Consider the following 19,995-nt stretch of genomic DNA (forward strand, 5'->3'; position numbering starts at 1 on the left):
CAAAAAAAAAAAGGCTCTGGCGTTGGCAATATGACCTGTATAGCTATTCCCACTGACAACCTACGAGAGAATCTGCACCGCAAAACTTACGAATAAGACACGTGTGAAGACTTACTAGGCTTGTACGGAGCACTGGTTAATAGTATTTCTGGCCGCCTCACTCGGGACATCAGATAATATCCACTGCCACTGGCAGTGCACTTCCTTTGTGATTAAACACTTATGGCTAAAGGCAAGCAACCAACAATAGAGAAACCATCATCTAACGGCGCCAAAGAACTGTACTGTAAGAAACGCAATATCGTTCGTGAACCTCATGGGCGAGTTCTTTGATTCAGAGCCCGCCCTACTTATAACATGGTGGAGGGTGTTTTGGAATCCAAATGGCGTACCACAGCGTGAATTGTGCTTCGCAGAACTAAATTGTTCTACCTACCTACCCTACTCTTCAACCACTGTGTGAAGAGACCCCGAAAAATGAGTTTCGAAAAGTAAGTGCAACATATCCTTCCCATTTTCGATAAATGTTGATCGATATTGTTCCGTCCTATACTAACTCTTGCTAAGTATGGATACTTCCATGATTTGTTCATTCCCCACGCAGTATCCCCTGAAGGTATTTCGGTTCCCTTCACTGCCGTCGTTAGTATACTTTTGCACCTTGACTAGCTCCCCATTTATTAGACTATGACCAGGTCACTCTTCCATTATGCTTGATTAAGTGATTGTCTTAATCTGGCATATGATTGCGTTGAAATCTGTCACCATTTTTCCTAGTTCACCGTGCCTTATAAAGACTCCTGCTTGGCAGCATTCCCTTCTTGTGACCTGTTCCTCGCTGCTAGGTATTATTGTTGAAGGGTTTGGTCTATCCTTCTTGAAATTCTCCTCCGATACGCGGTCTACTTTCTGCTAGCGCAGATGTCATTTGACTCCCACGTCACTAAAGTATATTTTCCTTCTGTCATCTGATATGCCCATCTCTGACATTCTCTTAGTAGTCCCCATCTTCTTTGCTAATTGTGGTCTTCGCGGCAGGCCAATGAGAAAGCTTGACTCCGCTGTCTAATTTCCAACCTTTTCTCTTATTGTAACCTGGTTACCAGTGTTTCAGGAGTGCGCCTCTACTTGGATTCCAGAGTATGAAGACCAAAAGGTATTACTAACACTTCGTTCAAATTGAATTGGTCACCCCCTAAGTTAAGGTAGATACTTTTTTGGTTTTAGTAAACGAGAAATTGGGACCCCGGAGGGTTGTATGCTTTCTCCCGGAGAGTCCCAGTCCATAATTTGGACCCTTCATTTTACAACTGAAAACAATTTTTAGCATTTCTAATAATTTAATTACCCACTACCTTTCCTCCCCACAGAACCGGCGGACTTTGAAACAGCTATATCAGCAACTGATTATGGCATTTTCAATTATGTCCTTCTTGTAATTTTGATGCCGTCATGTCTTTCATCAGTTTATCAGACATCAACAATGTCCTATATTTTTGCAACTGCGGAATGTGATCTCAAGTTACAATTAGTTGATAAAGGAATACTCAACGCTATAACGTATGCAGGTGAGTAATTAAAATTCATATCTCAGGCCCAAGTGGAACAACCTATTTACTTTACTCCATCTTTTCTATTTTTGCCATCATTTACAGGAATGATAACTTCAGCTATTCTGTGGGGTTACTTAGCTGACACGATGGGACGAAGAAAACTCTTGATCATTGGTTACCTATTAGACGCCCTCTGTGTTCTACTAAGTTCCTTGAGTCCTAATCGACTCTATCTAATGATCTTCAAATACCTAGGCGGATTTGCGTAAAGAACATTCATAATTATGGTCAACAAAAGATGTTGCTTCTAAACGACTTTTTACAGTGTATGTGGACCATTTGCCGTTTTGATGTCCTACGTCAACGAATTCCATGGTACCAAGCATCGATCAAGGGTGATGATGTGCATCGGGTGCTTCTTCAGTATAGCAACTTTGTCATTACCAATCATCGCTTATGTTATCTTACCCAATAACTGGAATGTTACTATATTTGGTCTCATTGGTGAGAATCCAACTAGTTCTTTAATCCATATTGCTAATTATCTATTCCACAGTGATACGCTCCTGGAAGGTATTTTTAGCCGTTTGCTCACTGCCAAGCTTGATAGCAGGAATATGCTACATATTTCTTCCGGAAAGCCCAAAATTCTTGATGACCACTGGAAGGAATAACGATGCATTGAAAGTCTTCCAGATGATTTACCATTTGAACACAAGGAACCCCCGAGAACAATATCCGGTATGTTTTTTATTTACTTATTGCATTATGTATTTTTTCCTTAAAAAAGGATCGGTATCGATCCGCCACAGCACTCCGCCCCCAGCTTAAACTTAGGGGATCCGGCTAGAGAACCCGGGGGAGGCTACTCGGCTGCAGCCGTCTGGCGTGCCTCAAAACGAACGCGGCGCTCTCCTTCCTTCCAGTGCGGTCAACTTCCTGAAAGAAAGGCTTCAGTCTGTCCAAGGAGATCCTCTTCGGTTTACCATCGACGACGTCCAGACTGACCGAGTGCTCTCACGCTCGAGTACCTTATAGAGGCCCCCGTATGGCAGCTCCACTGGCTTCTGGAGTGCATCAACCCTCACAAACTTCAAGTTTCCTAGGGACCGCCGACTGCCTATGATGAGATGGCGGACGTGGCTTTAATTTAGGAATGGCCTCTCGAAGTAGACGTAACAATCCGGTCTCTCCAAGGCCATTTTTTTTTCGCAGGACCAGGTCGCCAAGGAGTCCAAGGTTCCCCCCTTTTATCAGCTCAGCAAGGCTGGGGGCTGCACGCAGGCCAGGCAGACCGAAAGGTAAAACCGATGCCAACGTTGTAGCATCCCATTAAAGTACGGATGGTATGCAGTTGTCCGCTGGCGTATGAATTCCAGAAGCTTCCCGAGCTCGGAGAATAAAGTAGATTCATATTGAATTCCCTGGTCTGTAATATTGACGCGCGAAATTCACTCTCGACAGAGTGCCTCAGCACATGAGTGTCCTATTATGTCCTCCATAAGTGTTACCTTAGACCATCGCGTAAACCGACCAATAAATATAAGGCAATCCGTCAGCTTTGCGACTTGTTCCGGTGGAGCCCGGCTCTCGTCTCCTGGGAAGTATCCCGATGCTACCACTACCTTTCGAGTGCTCCTCCCGGCTTCCAATGAGACTTGGATAGCCACAAGGTCCCCGGTTAAGAACTCTGAAAGACATATGTATTTTAGATTACGTTTGAGAATTATGCAAGCTCTTGGTTTCTCACAAGACGAGTCCCAAATTACCTGCATGTCTCCTCCTTGCAGACCGCGAATCTGCCCCCGGTACACCCAGGGCTCCTGAGCCAGCACTATTCCAATGTTCTCCTTGGAATTTGCCCTTGCAATCACTGCAGATGCAGCTCTCGCATGGTGGAGGTTTATCTGGGCTATCCTAGTGCTGGCCATTGGCTCCGTTATTGTTTGGAGCTCTCCACTGTCGGAATGTCACCCTCCTCCTCCGACATGGCGCTTTCCTGCGCGTCGCTGTCCACCCCGAGCCCTAGCAGTCCTAGGTCTAGGTCGTCCAGCTTCTGCTCTTCACTGGGCAGCAGGTCTATTTCCCTGGTTGATCCCGTTCTTTCCGCCTCTATGGCTTCCGCGACTTCTTCAGGGACCTCGGTAAGTTTTCCACCCGATGCCTCCTCCGAGGTCTCTTTCCTTGGCTTTTCCTTGTGCACATGCACGGGTATGTTGCCAAATCGGTAGTTGATATGACAACTCCGACGTTTAATTGCCTCTAGGGATCGGTCATCTACCCCGATCGTGAGGAATTTACCCTTTCCCTCCACCTTGCTTCTGAAGACTCTCCATAGTCGAGTATGGAGATCTTCGTTCTGAGCAATTAGGAGTCTCATGAGGTCTTCTGTTACTATTGCCGCGGCCTTTGGGAGAAAAACTGTCACCATGTGGGCTCCTGGTATATCATCTCCAGCACATGTTGACAGTTCCACCCCTTCCCAGCCTGGCAATCTAGGAATTATGGTTCTGACCCATTCTGCGGTACCTTCCGTCGCGCAGTCCACCAGTATAAGGCCTGGTCGAAAGCGTATCCCGGTGAACACCAGTTTCGACGTCCATCCCTTGATCATCTGCTTGACGACAAGTTCTTCAATGGTTTCCTGTTCCTCCCGAGTGAGTATTTGCTCGGGAAACCTTTTTGGCAGTATGGCCAGTCGAATGCCCTTGACCGCACTAGCATAGCTAATGCCGGGCTTCCTGGGTCCTGCCTTCACTCCTGACCTGCCCGGGTTTTCTCCTCCCGTGGGTTCAGGTCTGGGTTTTTTGGGGGCATTCCCTTCATGCGGGCTGATCTCTGCTGCTCCCCGCTTTCTCGGCTCCGGTAGAGATGGCTTAGGTCTGTCCTGAGCCTTCTTAAGGGCCTCTTCTGGTTTCAGGCCTTCCTTCAGATAGCGCAGGTACCATTTAACCCCGGCGCCACTGAGACCTGTCTCCTGCCTGACGTCTGTTATATTTATCTCAGACGTGCTTTTGCTGGTCCCTGCTCTTTGAGCAGTGGTGTTTGTTGGCTGTAGTCCATGCAGTATACCAATGCTCACCTTGGATCCACTGCTTGACGTCCCAAGTTCTCCCTTCTTGGGTGTAGTCACCTGGCTTTCAGTAATTCGGAGACGTGCCTCCACCTGATTAACCAGTTTTGGTGCGGTACGGAGCCCCGCTTTTTTGGTTTTTGTTTTTTTTTTCCAATTTAGTACTCATTTGATTTCCACGAGTATGGGGTTTAAGAGGTCCGCCGTGCCATAGCCCCCCGTAGCACGGTAAGATCGGTAAGATCAGTGAGGCTCCGTTCGAATACAGTCAGTTACCCCCGACTGCAAACTATCCAATGGGCACGGTTCGCATGACACCCTGGATTGGGGGAGGTGTTTTTCGACTCCCCAGTCTAGATCCGTAGCGTTTTGTTAATAGTAGGGTCACCTCGTACAGGGTGTGGCTATCACCACTCACTAACGGTCTTGGTAGACGAGAGGCTTGGCCCCTGAAAAGGCACACACCGTCCCAGAGGAGAGACAACTCATCCTTAGAGAAAGATAGGTTGGCCTCAGGGAGCTATGTTCCGCATCAGTCTATCCTGCAGTACACTGCTTGACCCCTAGCATACGTAATGACTTTACACGTTTGGCATTCGATGCACGCTTTGTACCAAGAGCTTACGTCCCTGTTATGGGACGGCCAGAAATACTTGATGGAGACTAACCGATTAGTTGTCCGAACTCCAGGGAACGCAAAATCGTACACGGAGCGAAACACTTCCTTACAAAAAGTGGCCAGAATATATCACCTAGGTCCTTTTCAAAGATATCTCAGTAGATAGAGGAATATGAACCAAAGATAGAGAACTCCTTCAACTTGTTTTGGCTCTAAGGTACTGCGTTAACCTTTTGGGTTGCAGCGGTTGCCGAAAAATCGACTGAGACTGGAAGGTTGATCTCGGAGATCCGCGACGAAGCGTCAGCGACTAAGTTTTATTTTTACCGAGCACATGTTGAATGTCTGATATGAACTGGCTAATGAAAGTTAAGTGCTGAAGGGACCACTTTGTCAGGCTTATGATCCGTGAAGAAGGTAAACGGCCTGACTTCAAGGAAATATCGGCGCTCTAATTCCACTGAGGGGCATTCAACTATTTTGAGAACAAACCCAACGGTTGCCAACTTTGAGTCAGTCTTTGGTGAAGAGGAACACCTACTACTGTGTCTGAGTCTCCAACGAACATGGCTAGAGTTGCATCTTGTTGAAAGAATGCCAAAAGAGTAGCATCTACCAGCTGCTACTTAGTGGTTTCAAACGTTTGGACGGTTTCTTGATACCACACAACCACTGGCGAATCCTTGGTCATAAAACCAGACGGAAAGGTGTTTAGTAATGCCTGGTGATGAGCGGCTTTGGGCAGGAACCGGCGATAGAAGTTTATCACCATACCCAAAAACCTACTTAGGTCTTTGTTCGGCAGCGGAAAACTCTCGATCTTTTTCACCTTGAATGAGTCGAGTTGAATGCCATCAGGGGTAATGGAATGTGGCCCAGAAATTTCACTTCCCGTTAGAGGAATTCGCATTTGTCAATGCTGACAATTAGGTCATTTTCAAGGAGGCGTTGCAAAATGCACCCGAGATGTGCTAAATGCTCAGGCTCAGTGGAAGAAGCGACCAGAACGTTATCCACGTTTCGTAAAACAGAGTAGATGAATCTATGCAAGGTTTGTGCCGCATTGCCCAAGCGAGAGGCATCCGTATGAACTAGAAGAGTCCCAAAATTGCGCAAATTGGTGTCTATAGAATATCATCGGTAGTCACAAGGATTTCATGGTAGGCCTTGGGGAAATCGAAGGTCGAGAAAACACAACAGTTTGCAAAATAATGCACAAAGTTTTGGATTAGTCAAATGCTGTGTCAGTCAGGAATCTATTGGACCCCGGGGCCAAATGGGCTGGAGATGACCAACTGCTGTTGGAAGGTTTGCATACACCCTGCGTTAAAAGTTGTTTAAACTTTTTTCACGCAACAGCGAATTTCTGAGGTGATAGAGGACGTACCTTTGATAAAACTGGGGGACTAGTAATGGTGATGTGGTACTGGACATCCCGCTTAACTGGCTGAGGTAGACTACATTCGGTAGTCACGTTGCGATATCTGTGCAGGAGTGCGCGCCTTCATGGACGCGCCTTCAACGTCCTCAAACATGATAAAGTCTTGTTGTTAGAGGAGGTTGAAATTTTCCCTAACGACTGAAGAGAGGTTATGGGGTCAGTCAGCGACCTATGCCGCATATCTAACAGCAGCTAATACGACACAGAAAGTCTGCGCCTAATATGGGAACACTGATGTCAGCTAATATGAAGCGCCACGCTGGGAAAATAGTTTGTTAGGTTTGGAGACGGGGAGGACCGAGACTCCAGCGCCTGTGTCTGCCAGATAATTTCACTTACTGAGGGGGCGTATACTGTAAGAGGGCATATTGTTGCGCTTCTCGTAGATGTAGCCGCGCCTTCCAGCAAACTCGGTGTATTGGAGTCGCGTTGAAAGTGCATGGGGTGGTACATTTCGTGGCTTGATCCGCAAACCTACGGTGGTAGCAACACACACCGGAATTCTGTCAGTATCGCCACATTGATCGCAAGCAGGGAGAATTCCCTCCGCAACCACAAGGCGCATGTGCATCTTGTGTATCTTGTCCGCAATCCCGGCCAGTACCTCAAGAAAACCGCCGTCGACACACGCTAGGAGCAGTGAGTGTGTAGGCTGTTAAAATAGGGAAGTTACAGCCACTTTTGCCGGGTTCACGTTTTATGTCGCAGAATTTGGCACCAGACCGTAGCATTTTTTGTAGAGCTATTATTGCGCGTTTTCAAAAGGGTTCTTGCGTGTTCCTTGGTCTTTTCAGTGGGGGTGCCAATATTTTCCGTGCAGGCATGCATTTCATTTGCTCCGGCTATTTTACCAGGGGGGACCATTTAGGACCGGGGCTTATTACTCAACACGATCGTTTTGTTTTTTAACAACATTGGATGGATTTTCTTGGTCGGTCAATACAATACATGACATTTTGTACCTTCACATGTTGCTATAAGTTTGTCTACAATGCCCCTCTTCTGAAGATGGTTTCATATACATTACCTGAACACATTGTCGAAATCTTTTTCGCAATTGATACCTTTTTTTTTGGAATATCGGCAATCATTTCCTACTTCTACTCACTGTGAAAATCCCAGAATGGCAGTATATTTGAATGGATCGAAGAAGGGGCTCCAAAGAATGCGTCCGAAAGGGGACAAATTCAAGTTCTGCAACCTTGCCATGCTTGAGACAATTGATCACGAGATGATTTTACTTTTGTCTTGAGGAGCAGTTCTTATCCGCTTGTTACGATGTTTAGCCATTAGATCAATGTGCGGTGGAACTTCACTGATAATCCTCATAACAAATTGTCCTTTATCATAGTGCACGCCTCGTTGCGCTTCTTGAAGATTGTCGTATACCAGAATGCAAGCGTGTCAGCTTCTCCCTTACTCACAGTAGCGTAGCGGTTCCGAACGCTCGTCAGTCTGTTTCACTACTTAGCAGAGCCTTATAGCGACCCTTCGGGAAGTAGTCAACAGCATCTAGTTCTTGATCAATGCCAGCACCTCTTTTCTTTCGCAGATCCTAAATCTGGTGGTGATAACGCTGTATTCGAACGAATTAGAAGCACCTTGGCAGACAATTGATGCCCAGCCAACCTTATAGTCGAACAGTGCTACACCAATGGCAAGGAGGTTGAAGCTACAGAAAGCTCCAAATCTCTCACCATTGTCATCACTGTCTCCAAGATTGTGTTTTTACATCACATATCTGAGCAAGTTTTGATCAAAGCCCAAATCAGGTTATCCAACAGAATTAAAATGTCACCTTTGGGAAGCTTCTCCTAGACTGAATTCAGTTGGTCACAGAAACCCTGTTCTCAGTATCAGAAATAACCTCTGAGGCGTAACACTTTACCCTCATGAGATGTTTCCTATTCTGGAACAGCATCTCATAGCTAATATCCTGTCCGATACTGTTAAGGAGCGCCTAGTGGATGCGGTAAGCACTAGTTTGACACCAGGCTCCCGCTTACTTCCGGGGTCGTTACCAAAGTACAATAGCAAGAGAGAGGGAGGGGTGCTCTCCAAAGTCTTCCTCTTAATAGTAAATGCTATTAGCCGAGGTGGATTCTACCCCACCTACTCTCTGAGACACCTATCAGAGGAATCAGTCTGAACGGCCCAGACTATAGTAAATCCTCATTCAAAATATTTAAGCTACTTCTGAATAAATCTAAATAAAACATCCCTCAGAGCCATTTCATCCATCAAAATGTACTAATAAAATCTTTATATTTAGATTTTTCTCCAATACTTTCATAAGAACGAATCTCTTAAATTTTTCGCTCATACAAGATTCGATAAATATCTTCTTGTGTAACCTTGCCAACGCCTAAAATCCGCATTTCAAAGCACACCTCAAAGGGAGCTTTAAAAACGACTTTGAAAAAGATATCTTTTGATGATGATATTATTGAAATAATAACTTAGATTTGCATTGTCAAGGGCTTAGAGACCTACCTAAATAGCCTGGTGTAGGCTATTATTGTACTCCTTACTCTTAACGCTCTCAATCTTTCGTATCAATTCTGGTTTAGAGCTTTTAGAAACATCTTTCCAATCATAACAATTCCTTAATATTTTATTCTCTTCTCGGCCAAAACAAATAGAACATAAATGGGCGAAATTCTTCCTAAAATATCAAGAGCTCCTTATCCGATACCTTCCTGATAGTCGAGTTTCGCTGTCTATAAACAAATCCTTAATTTCAATTTTCAACGGCCGTTTCCTAAGGAGGATATTTTACCAAATATTTATGGCAACGTAACGAATACAATTCTGTACTTTAAGATATGGAAATAAGAGAAGATTACCTATTGGCGCATTCCACCATTCTTTGCTTCAAAAGTATAGATACTCGTATTGAAGCGAAAAATCCCTTTCTTCTTGATTGAATATAGCTCTGGGGTTCATTGTGGGGGATGCAAAATGATTTTCATGTTTTTGTTCTACATGAAAACTGAAAACAAACTGTCGAACGAAAATGAACCCAGAAAGTTCAGGGTTTTGTAGTTCTCTCATAACAAATATAGTTTATAAATACATTTATTCTGGGTATATCCACAAACGGGAACACCTTTGCGCACTATTCGTTCGTATATAATAAAGTCCATCCCCTCCCCTTATCCTGAACGAAAACTGCCTAGTTCAGATTTAGGCCATTTTTTATTTTGAAGATTGGGTTCTGAGTACTCATTCACCTAATGGCGTGTCGTACCAAATTGATGAGAACGTCCTCCCACTGTTTTAGCCCACAGGCTAGGACTAAACACCCAACTAATGCATCACTTTACGTTGCTCCCCGAAGATCGATGTGGCGGCTTCGGAAGAGTTGACTCTGGCCTGTACGAAACCACAAGTTCTCAGCTGGTTTGTGGGTGCAGATCCATCACAGAGAAACTTCAGAGTCAGTGTAACCTATAAACTTTATTGGAGTATCACCCAGGCTATCGCGTGTGTCCTTGAACAGCTCTGCCAAAATGACTACGCTCTCCAATTCAAGTTTTACGATGGTGCATACTCGGGCACCCTGGTTTATTCGTGTATTAGGAGGCATGATACGTCCCCAAGCTCTTTGTCAAAACCCTTTTTGGACCTCCGATGACTGCACACGACCGCCGCATATCCATCACCTGACACATCACTGAATCCTACTAGCTCCATTTCTTCCTTTGAACTGCTGTGCCCAGTGCAGGGTGGGATACACACTCCACTTAGACAATACAGCGAGCTCATGATCCTCTCCAACTGGTTCCTGGCTAGGCCAAAAATGGCGTCATCCAGCACCCATCCTGCCACAACCGCCTAATTTCGATCCTCAGCATCATTATGACGGGCAACAACCAACCGATCGGATCGTATATGCTCGCCACTAGACTCAATACCCTTCGTTTGGTATACACAAGTTTCGCACAGGTTGATTCTATAACGTAAACAGTCCTCCTTAGGCCTATAATGCAACCCTAGGATTCTAATTCTTACGTATGACTCAATTCGCTTGCTTTCGCCAACATCGTGTAGAAACTTAGGGTCATTGAGCCCATTTTGTTAGAGGGAATTTCGCCTTCTCTAAAGTTTCTGACAGTTTTTTGACAGTGTCTTGAGCCTTTTTCAAATTATCTGCCCCATATAACAGGTCAACCGCGAGTTTGATGATCCATGGACTGGTGTTACCTTCTGCCGCCGAAGGCTTCGGATGGCCTGCCAAGAGGCACAATCCATGCCGTAATTAATGATTCGTAGGACTGGCCCAACTTCGTGGACGTGGCGTTTATGGAATGTAATATACGTCTCCGGAAATAGCCCCGTGCAAACATTTTGGCACCTCCGTCATATGTCTGCATGAACTCATTACTTCTGTTTAAGTTCAACGTTTTTCGCTCATCTTTTCTCTTGGCCCAAGAACTGTCATACCGCCTTATGATACATGTTGCCTAGTTGGATGTTATCGCTTCGTCAGGAGATTGGGACTACGTACTTTCCTTTCAACGTTCCATAAATTTTTTTTTTTTGTACAGAACCTCACATGTCTGATCATCAACGAGATTAGCTCCCTAATCTATAAGTGGTATATCCCAAAAAACTCTTAACCATGTCTCCGATTCCTCGAACGATACGTGGACTGAAGTAAATTGCGAGACGGGACATTCTGGGTTGCTATAAAAAGATGACAGACGCCAGAACTGAGGTGGCTGGACTTTCTCCTCGATATCGTGTTGGCACTCTTCCCACCGGATAAAGGGGAGCAGAAAAAAACATAAACGATCTGGACACACCATACCTGCGGTGACTGAGGAAGAACTAATACAGATTTGCCGTAGAATCGGTGATAATAAAGCTCCCGATTTGGATGCTGTTACCTAAAGGCTGTTAAACTCGCTGCTTTATCAGCGTATTTGAAGCATGCATGGTAAAAGGTAAGGAAGAGGCAAAAACTAGCTTTGTCCCGCACCTAATAAGAAACCAGGACAACCATCATGATCGGAGCGTCAATTTGGATTTCGACAAGCCCATTCAACGATCCACGCCGTAGATATGGTTTTGAAGCTGGCTAGAGACCGGATTTCGTTCAATGAATTCTGTGCCGTGGTAATGTTGGACATAAAAAATGCATTCAATTCAGCCAGCTGGGAGTGAATAAAAACCTCAAGACTTGCCGCTTAGTGACGCTAAGGGTGTCCAGCGCCTTCAAAACAATCTCAGATGAGGCAGCGTGCGTTATTGCGGGAACGATCTCAATCAAAATTCTGGTAAGTGAGGCGCGCTGTCTGTACGAAAAAAATAGAACGAATCCACCTGAAAAGGATACAGAATACCGAAAGGCGCAAGAGTAGAGTCGCTGGAAAAATGGTAACAATGATAGAATGACTGACATAGTGGTCGCTGATTGCTTGCACATCTGAGGACCCGTTCAGAGTCCATGATTTTGCTCAGAAAAGGAGCCTGGAAAATTCCCTGAAAATCAACATAAGCAAATAAATTTTGACAGTGAAAATTGTTTTTCCATGTAAGTTGTAGTTCGAGACAAGACAGTACAAGCCGGAGGAGAGAGGTGACTCCTCTCTATTTATTGATCCCATAATTGGTGACCCCAATCAGCGAACTACAGTAGTGGACGGTTCGTGCCAACGTAGCTACACAGCAAATTGTTGCTTAGAAGTCATGTTGAAAAATGCAAATTTCTACAATCGCAGATGAGATCCCTCGGCCACGTGATTACCTCTGGAGGTATCCAACCGAACTCAGTCAAGGTGCAACCGATTTCGAGCTTTCTGTTTCCAAAAATTGTCAAGGATCCCAGAAGGCTCTTGAGCGTGTTAAATTTCCATCGTCATGTCTTACCCAAGGCGGCCCACCATCAATCGATCCTTAAGGCCTTCTTGTCTGGGCCGAAAACCAAAGATTCCCGTCCCATTATGTGGTTTCCAGAGGCTGTCCAAGCGTTTGAAAACACTAAGCCACAGCTGCTGGATGATAGGCTTGTGACATTCCCTCAGTAAGATGCACCCCTAGCCGTATTCGTCGATTCCTTAGACATTGCGCAGGTGCTGCACCAAAAAGTAAATCAAATCTGGCAGCCGTTGAGCTTCTTCTTCAAACAACTCAATCCCACACAATGGAACTACAGCACCTACGATCGTGAGTTACTCGCCGCGTACCCCGCAATTAAATATTTCCGATATTCCCTTGAAGGCAGGTCGTTCACATTATTCACAGACCATAAGCCACTCACTATTGCTTTAAAACTAAAGCCCGACAAAGCTTCCCCTGGCGAACTTCGCACTTTAGGTTTATCAGCCAGGTCAATTCCGACATTCAACATGTGTCCGGAAAAAATAATATGGTTCCTAAGGCTTTCTCACTTGTTGCAGAGGTCAAGATCTCCACCACCGTCGATTTTCCGGCAATCTCCGAGGCGCAGAAGGACGACGCAGTTCTTCAGAAATTGAGGACCAACTCAAATACACATTAAGGAAGTTTCCTATCTTCAGCTCAACATCCAGTATATACTGCGAGACCTCAGACAAGGGACTCAGCCCATATATTCCGGGTGATCTCGGAAAAGAAGTATTTCACGCTGTGCACGATCTGGTGCATCCAGGCATTCATACAACAAATTATTAGTCACCGCAAAGTATTTCTGGCCGTCCATGAACAAAGACATTAATCCTTTGACCAGACAGTGCATCGCATGCCAGAAGTGCAAAACTGCAAAGCATGTGAGGAAAGAGGTAAGAGTGTTTCCTCGGGCCACCAAGCGTTTTCACAGAGTCCACCTTGACATCATTGCCTCTTTACGAGACTCGCACGGTTTCAGGTAGTCCCTCACTCGATAGGTTCACGCGGTGGCGTGAGACGATATCTCTGAAAGACATTACCGTACAATTTTGTGAAGAAACCCTCTGTCGAGATTGGATTCCAAACTTTCGTATGTCGCCAATTATAATCACTGGCCAGGAAATGCAGTTTGAGTCCTCCCTTTTCTCCGAATTGGTCAAAGTCCCCGGCTATAAACGCCAGCGGACAACCGCGTGCCACCCGCAATCCAATGGGATGATTGAAATGTGGCACAGGAGGCCGAAGGCGGCTATAATGGCCCAAGACGACCCTTTTTGGTTACAGGTCCTGCCAATCGCGGAAAGTTTGCTGCAAATCCAGAGATCCACTGATAGATCCAAACTGTGTCAACGTCGTGGACGGGAAAATCATTTGACGATGGACTCTAGTAAGAATCCTCACTGCCTTCTATGCAGGGAAATCAAAGGTCATAATTGCAACCACATAACGAGAAGGACCAGGTGTCCTGCCTATAGGATCGTTTGAAGTACCCTACCTAAATGAGAGTTATCCAGCTGAATCCAAATCATTGCCAAGCCACACAGGACCTGCTAGCACAGAAAGTGAATGAAGAGGAAATCGATATTTCTATTGTCTGTGAACAATACAAAAGCCTCCATCAAGCCGTTTGGGAAAAAGGCACAAGAGTGGGCTTGTGGTAACCAAGCCATTCAGCAAGGAATGAAGCATCGCGAACACAATTTTGTGAGGCTTAAGATCGATGACCCCTGCATTTATAGCTGTTATGCTGCCCCAAGTATGACTACCAGAGTATTGCACCATCCTAGATAGACTAGTAAGAGACGCCAAAGATCGCAACCCCAAACAAACCTCTAAATGTGACCTTGGCCAACATCGGAAGTGTAAACACTTTTAGACGAGGAGAGCTTGGCTACGTCGTGAATTTTACTTTCATAAGTGATTTGCTGGTCAAACGTCTACACTGACATTTTAGCGAAGAATACACGCATAGCGACTACTAGGCAATATATTACTATTGATAAGGGAGCCAGATATAAATCCTCACCTGAAGAAACCAGAAACAAGTTGGTCATGAAGAGCACTTGATAAGGATACATTTCTGGAGGTATTGCAGTGGAACACCAAGTTCACTGACACGATCATAGAAAAAGCATCGCAGCTGTCCCGACGGATATACCGAGCATTAGACTCTTCCTTGCCAAGACGTGAACACTATATTAAACGCAACCCTAACTACTGGTGGAATAACAAAATATCGTATGGAATACCTGAACGCCAGAAGGCGGAGTTAACGCCCAGAAAGCTCGTCAGAGTATAAACAAAGGTATCTTGAATATAAACAGGCACGCAGTGTTGCAGTGGACCGTCACGAAAGTAAAAATTATTGCTTCCAGCGACTTTGTGATGAGGCAGACTGCGATCCATGCAATAAAAGGCAAAAGGTCCTCTCCTATTATGTGCCCTAGATTATTGTGAGAGATAGTTTCGGCATTGTCGATTGTTTCCCAACATAGGGAAACAATCTTCCCAATGATACCAATGAGTACCGAAGACATCCCTTCAGTCACTACTGACAAAGTCTTGGACGCAGTGAAAAGGGTCCGGGATACCGCAGCTCCCGACATTGATCGGGTCCCTTACAAGGCGCTGAGACTGTCAATGAGAATAGTGCCAAGCATGTTCCCACAGTTATCGACAGACTACCTAAAAGAAGGGTCCTTCCCCGCAGGGTGGAAAATACGAAAGCTTGTCTTTTGAGCCAGCCAGAAAACGGTTGAAATTTGCATCGGAACCCATGTTGTTAACTCTCAGCCATCGCTAAAATACTTGGGAGTAGCATTTAACTCCAAGCTGAGCTTTTAACCCCACTTAAAGCTTACTGGGCAGAAAGCGACGATTATCAGCTCAACATTGGCAAGGATGCTTCCAAATATAGGCGGCCCTAAACACAGCCAATGATTACTTTTATCGCGAATTATCAGCTCTGTACTTTTATACGCGGTTCCAGTATAGGCATCGGCGATACAAATCCGAGAAATTCGCAGACAGCTTGAAGCTGCATATCGGAAAGGGCTCTCAGAACATGTTGCGCCTACCGAACAATACCTTATGAGGCAGCACGCGTGATTGCGGGGGTGATCCCAGTGGATATATATTTGTACGAAAATCAGGAAGCGAGTCTTAACTAGCAAAGTGAGCGTTCAAGGTCATTGACTACATGGCAAACAGCATGGGATCAGGCGGAGAATGGCCGGTGGACACACAGGTTTATTCCAAACATAAGTATGTGAATTATGCGGAACCGCAGTGAGACGAGTTATGATCTGACTGAGTTCTTAATCGGACACGGTGGGCACAGGAAGTAAGAAGTAAGTCTATAGGTTCGGTCTTGATGAATCGCCCGATTGTCCTACGTGTGAAGGTGCAGCCGAAGATGTAGAACACGTATTCTTCACCTGCCCAAAATTTAAAAGCTCCTCACGAAATCTTGAAATAGACCAAAATACCCGTTTAATGGTGGAAAATCTGGTAAGGTACATGGTACAATTAAATACATAATAAGACGCGGTAGCTGCAATGGAACGGATCCACCAGCTGCTAAAAGAAGTAGAAGCTCCTGCAATTAACGCCACGCAAAGCCGTTTTCTGGAGAAGAGTCGCTACACCATATATTATAATGGCCACCCAGTAAACCATGTGCTCGGAGTAGGTTTCTTAGTCAGCCAAAAAAGGAAACCTGCTGTTATCGGCTTTGAAAACATAAGCGAACGGCTATGTACTCTGCGCTTCCGAGGCAAATTTAGAAATATAAGCCTCATTAACAGTCACGTCCCTATAGAGGAGACTGCAGAGTCGGAGAAGAATATGTTTGTTGGAAGTACCTGGTTTGCGCGGAAAACGGTCCACAAATAAACGTGGGCTTCTCCAGACTGGACCACTTTCAACCAAATTGACCACGTGTTGATCGAACGCCGCCACCTCTCAGCCTTGATGAATGTCAGAATATATAAGGATCCCGCTTGTGAACGGGACAAGGGCTGAAGAAAAGAATATAGACTCGGATCACTATCTCGTTGGCATGGTGCTTCAAGCTCGAATAACAACACCACCCAGAATCCCCTTTGACAATCAGGTGAGAGCTAACGCTGAAACCATCCAAAACATAGCCCTCCGCAACACCAATATGTGTCGCAATAACTCCAGTTAACAGAGATCTTGGAGATGAAACATCAACAAATGATCTTCATAATCACTGAAGAACGTTATCAAAAATACGGCCACACACATACTTGGCCTCAGCCGCCAAAAGAGTCGGAACGGCTGGTTTGCCGACGAATGTAAGCTAGCAACGAAACGGAAGAATGTTGCATTCTCAAAGGACGCAGGCACCCGCGGAGACTTATCACGAACTCCGTCGAGCGGAGAAGCGACTTCACAGAGGGAAAAAAAAGCCTGGAGAACAAACAGGTCTGTGAACTCGAAAAGTACAGGGAGCAACCAAGTCAGCAGGATGAAACTTTACACACCTCGATGCTCATCCTGCCGAAACAAGGAGAGAAATCTGATTTCCGACAGAAGCGATTGGAGCGATGGGTTCAGTACTTCGATGAGCTACTTAACAACCAACCATCGGCAAGTTGGAGGTCCCGCCAACTGAAGATGACGGAAAAATACTGCCACCACCAAGTATAGAATAAACGTGTAATTCTTCTTCTTCTTTTTCTTCAGCCTTTGTCCCGTTCACAAGCGGGGTCGGCTCGTCGTGATCGGCTTCGCCATTTGACTCTATCGAATGCCTGATCTGGGTGCAATCTCGAGGCTTTCAAATCCCCATCCAGCGTATCAAGCCACCGTTGCTTAGGTCTGCCTTTTGGTCGTTTACCATCGACTTCGATGTTCAGACCAATCTTTGCAAGTGAATTCTCGTTTGCACGAATTGCGTGACCATACCATCGAAGACACCTCTCTCGCAACTTTTCCACGATCGGTGCAACCCCATAACGATCGCGGATATCCTCATTTCGGATGTGATCTAAACGTGTGACGCCACTAGTAAAACGTAGCATCTTCGTCTCCATTACCGCGAGACGCCGTTCATTGTCTTTTATGGTCGGCCAACACTCAGAACCATAGAGAGCGACTGGACGGACGACATTGCGGTAAATTTTAGATTTGAGACGTTCGTTGATACGTCGATCACAAAGGACACCAGTTGTGGAACGCCACTTCATCCAGGTTGCGTTAATGCGTGAAGCAATTTCATAACGCAGTTCTCCATTGGCTGATAGCGTTGACCCGAGGTATTTAAATCACTCAGTTCTGGGCAGATCACTGCCGCTGACAGTGATTGTACCTGTTTCATGGGGATCGGTCGTCAAAAATTCAGTTTTGTTTAAATTCAATCTGAGACCGTGTTGCATGAGGCGATCATTCCATTTTTGAACAAGTTGTTCGAGATCATTTTTGCTATCAGATGCTAGGAAAACATCATCTGCATAAAGCAGTGTGTAGGGCGCTAGACGTTGGATATCCCGTGTGACGGTGTCCATAACAAGGGCAAAGAGGAGTGGTGAGAGGGCACTTCCTTGATGAACTCCAACAGAGACACGAAGCGGTTTTGATACACCCGCCATACTTCCAACTTTACTTTTCGGATCGTGGTAGAGCAATTGAACCCAGCGCACGAGTTCTTCTGGCACGAAGTGTTGTCGTAAAGCATACCAGATGAGTTCGTGTGGTACACGGTCAAATGCTTTCTCTAGATCCAGAAAGGCAATGTAAAGACGGCGATGCTTCACACGGTGTTTCTCCATGAGTAACCGCGCAGTGTGTATTGCGTCAGTAGTTCCGCAGTTCTTGACAAATCCGGCTTGATTCACGGTTATTTCAACGATTTCGCGAATACGGTTGTCAAGAATGCGTTCAAAAATCTTCATGGTATGGGAAAGTAACCGGATCGGACGGTAATTTGAACATTCTGCTGGGCTACCTTTCTTTTTCCATATTGGAACAGTGGTACTTTCTTGCCAGTCAGATGGTGTTCTTCCTTCCTGAATAACCCGGTTAAAGAATTCACTGAGCCACAGTGTTGGGTCCCAGCTCTTCGCTTTCCAGAGCTTGGATGCGATGTCGTCAGGTCCTGTTGCTTTCCCCGATTTCATTTGTTTTATTGCCTCCTCGATTTCAGTTGCGCTGACTGGTGGAACTGCTCCAAATGTCGGCAATGATTGTGGAAGTGGAGGATGAGCAAATTCTTCAGTTGAAATCTGCTCGAAGTATTCTCGCCATCTATCCGTAGCGGCTCGACGGTTGGTAAGCAAAGTACCGTTCTTGTCATTAACACAACAGAAGTGTTCGATATCCTGTGTGCGTTCATCACGGCTTTTAGCAAGTCGATACAGAACTCTCTCGCCATCCCGAGCGTCCAGTTTATCGTAAAGATTTTTGAAATGGTTCGCTCGGGTGACAGCGACCGCTTTCTTTGCTTCCCGGTTGGCATTCTTATAAATTTGCCAATTAGCAGGCGTTTTATCGTCGAGAAATTTGTGTCTTTCATTTGGTTCCACGATTCTTCCACATCCGTAATGGCTGGCAATCGTATGAGTGAGACCGTTTCTACTTCCTTCTCACCAAATCGCCACCATTTAATGCGCGGCGGGCCAGTGCGTTCCTCACGCTGTTTTATCGGTGGCTTAATTCGCAGGACAGCAATCAACGGCCGATGCTGAGGTGCGATGGTCTCGTAGGGAACGACTTTGCAATCAGTGACAGTGGTAAAATGTTGACGTCTTATGAGAATATAGTCGATTTGCGTTTTATTGTTCCCACTATAAAATGTGGGAAGATGAGACAATCGTTTGAGGAACCATGTATTCATAAGTACAAGGTCATGGGTGTCCGCAAAATCGATTATACGCTCGCCACCTTCATTGCGCGCTCCGAACCCCTTTCCCCCATGGCACCTGTTACCGTCTGCCTTTTCACCCACATGACCATTAAGGTCGCCGGCAATGATTATGTAATCGTCAGCAGGCACGTGACAAGTCTTTTCATCGAGAAGTTGCCAGAAGGCATCTTTCTCGGCATCTGGTCGGCCTGTCTGTGGTGCATACGCGGTGAAGAAGTGAATAGTGCGATCAGCTGATATAATGGTGAGCTTCATCAGCCCATCATCAAATCGTTCGACTTCTTTAATGGCATCACGGAAACCCTCTGAGATGGCAATGCCAACACCATATTGAGTGTGTGGGTTACCAAAATAGAGAAGTTTGTAGCCATTTTTACCGCGTTCGCGTTCAATGTCGCAGCTTTTGGAACCAGACCATCGGGTTTCTTGCAGAGCGCAGATGTCAATGCACCTTCTCCGAAGGGCTCTTGCGAGTTCCTCCGTCTTTCCAGTTAGGGAACCAACATTTAGCGTGCAGACACGTATTTGTTTTGTTCGTTGTGTGCGGAC

At 45.6% G+C, this 19,995-nt stretch overlaps 1 protein-coding gene across 1 annotated transcript in view; it reads left to right on the forward strand.

Moving 5' to 3' along the window:
- Positions 1-19,995, forward strand: part of LOC119660452 (synaptic vesicle glycoprotein 2C-like) — a 55,822-nt gene that overhangs the window by 26,882 nt on the left and 8,945 nt on the right. Inside the window, exons 2-5 of the mRNA XM_038069011.1 lie at positions 1,371-1,568; positions 1,656-1,818; positions 1,879-2,057; positions 2,110-2,294. Coding sequence (XP_037924939.1) covers positions 1,371-1,568; positions 1,656-1,818; positions 1,879-2,057; positions 2,110-2,294 — 725 coding nt within the window. The remainder of the gene's footprint in view (positions 1-1,370; positions 1,569-1,655; positions 1,819-1,878; positions 2,058-2,109; positions 2,295-19,995) is intronic.

The sequence above is a fragment of the Hermetia illucens genome, chromosome 6, assembly GCF_905115235.1.
Source record: "Hermetia illucens chromosome 6, iHerIll2.2.curated.20191125, whole genome shotgun sequence".
Classification (NCBI taxonomy): Eukaryota; Metazoa; Arthropoda; class Insecta; order Diptera; family Stratiomyidae; genus Hermetia; species Hermetia illucens.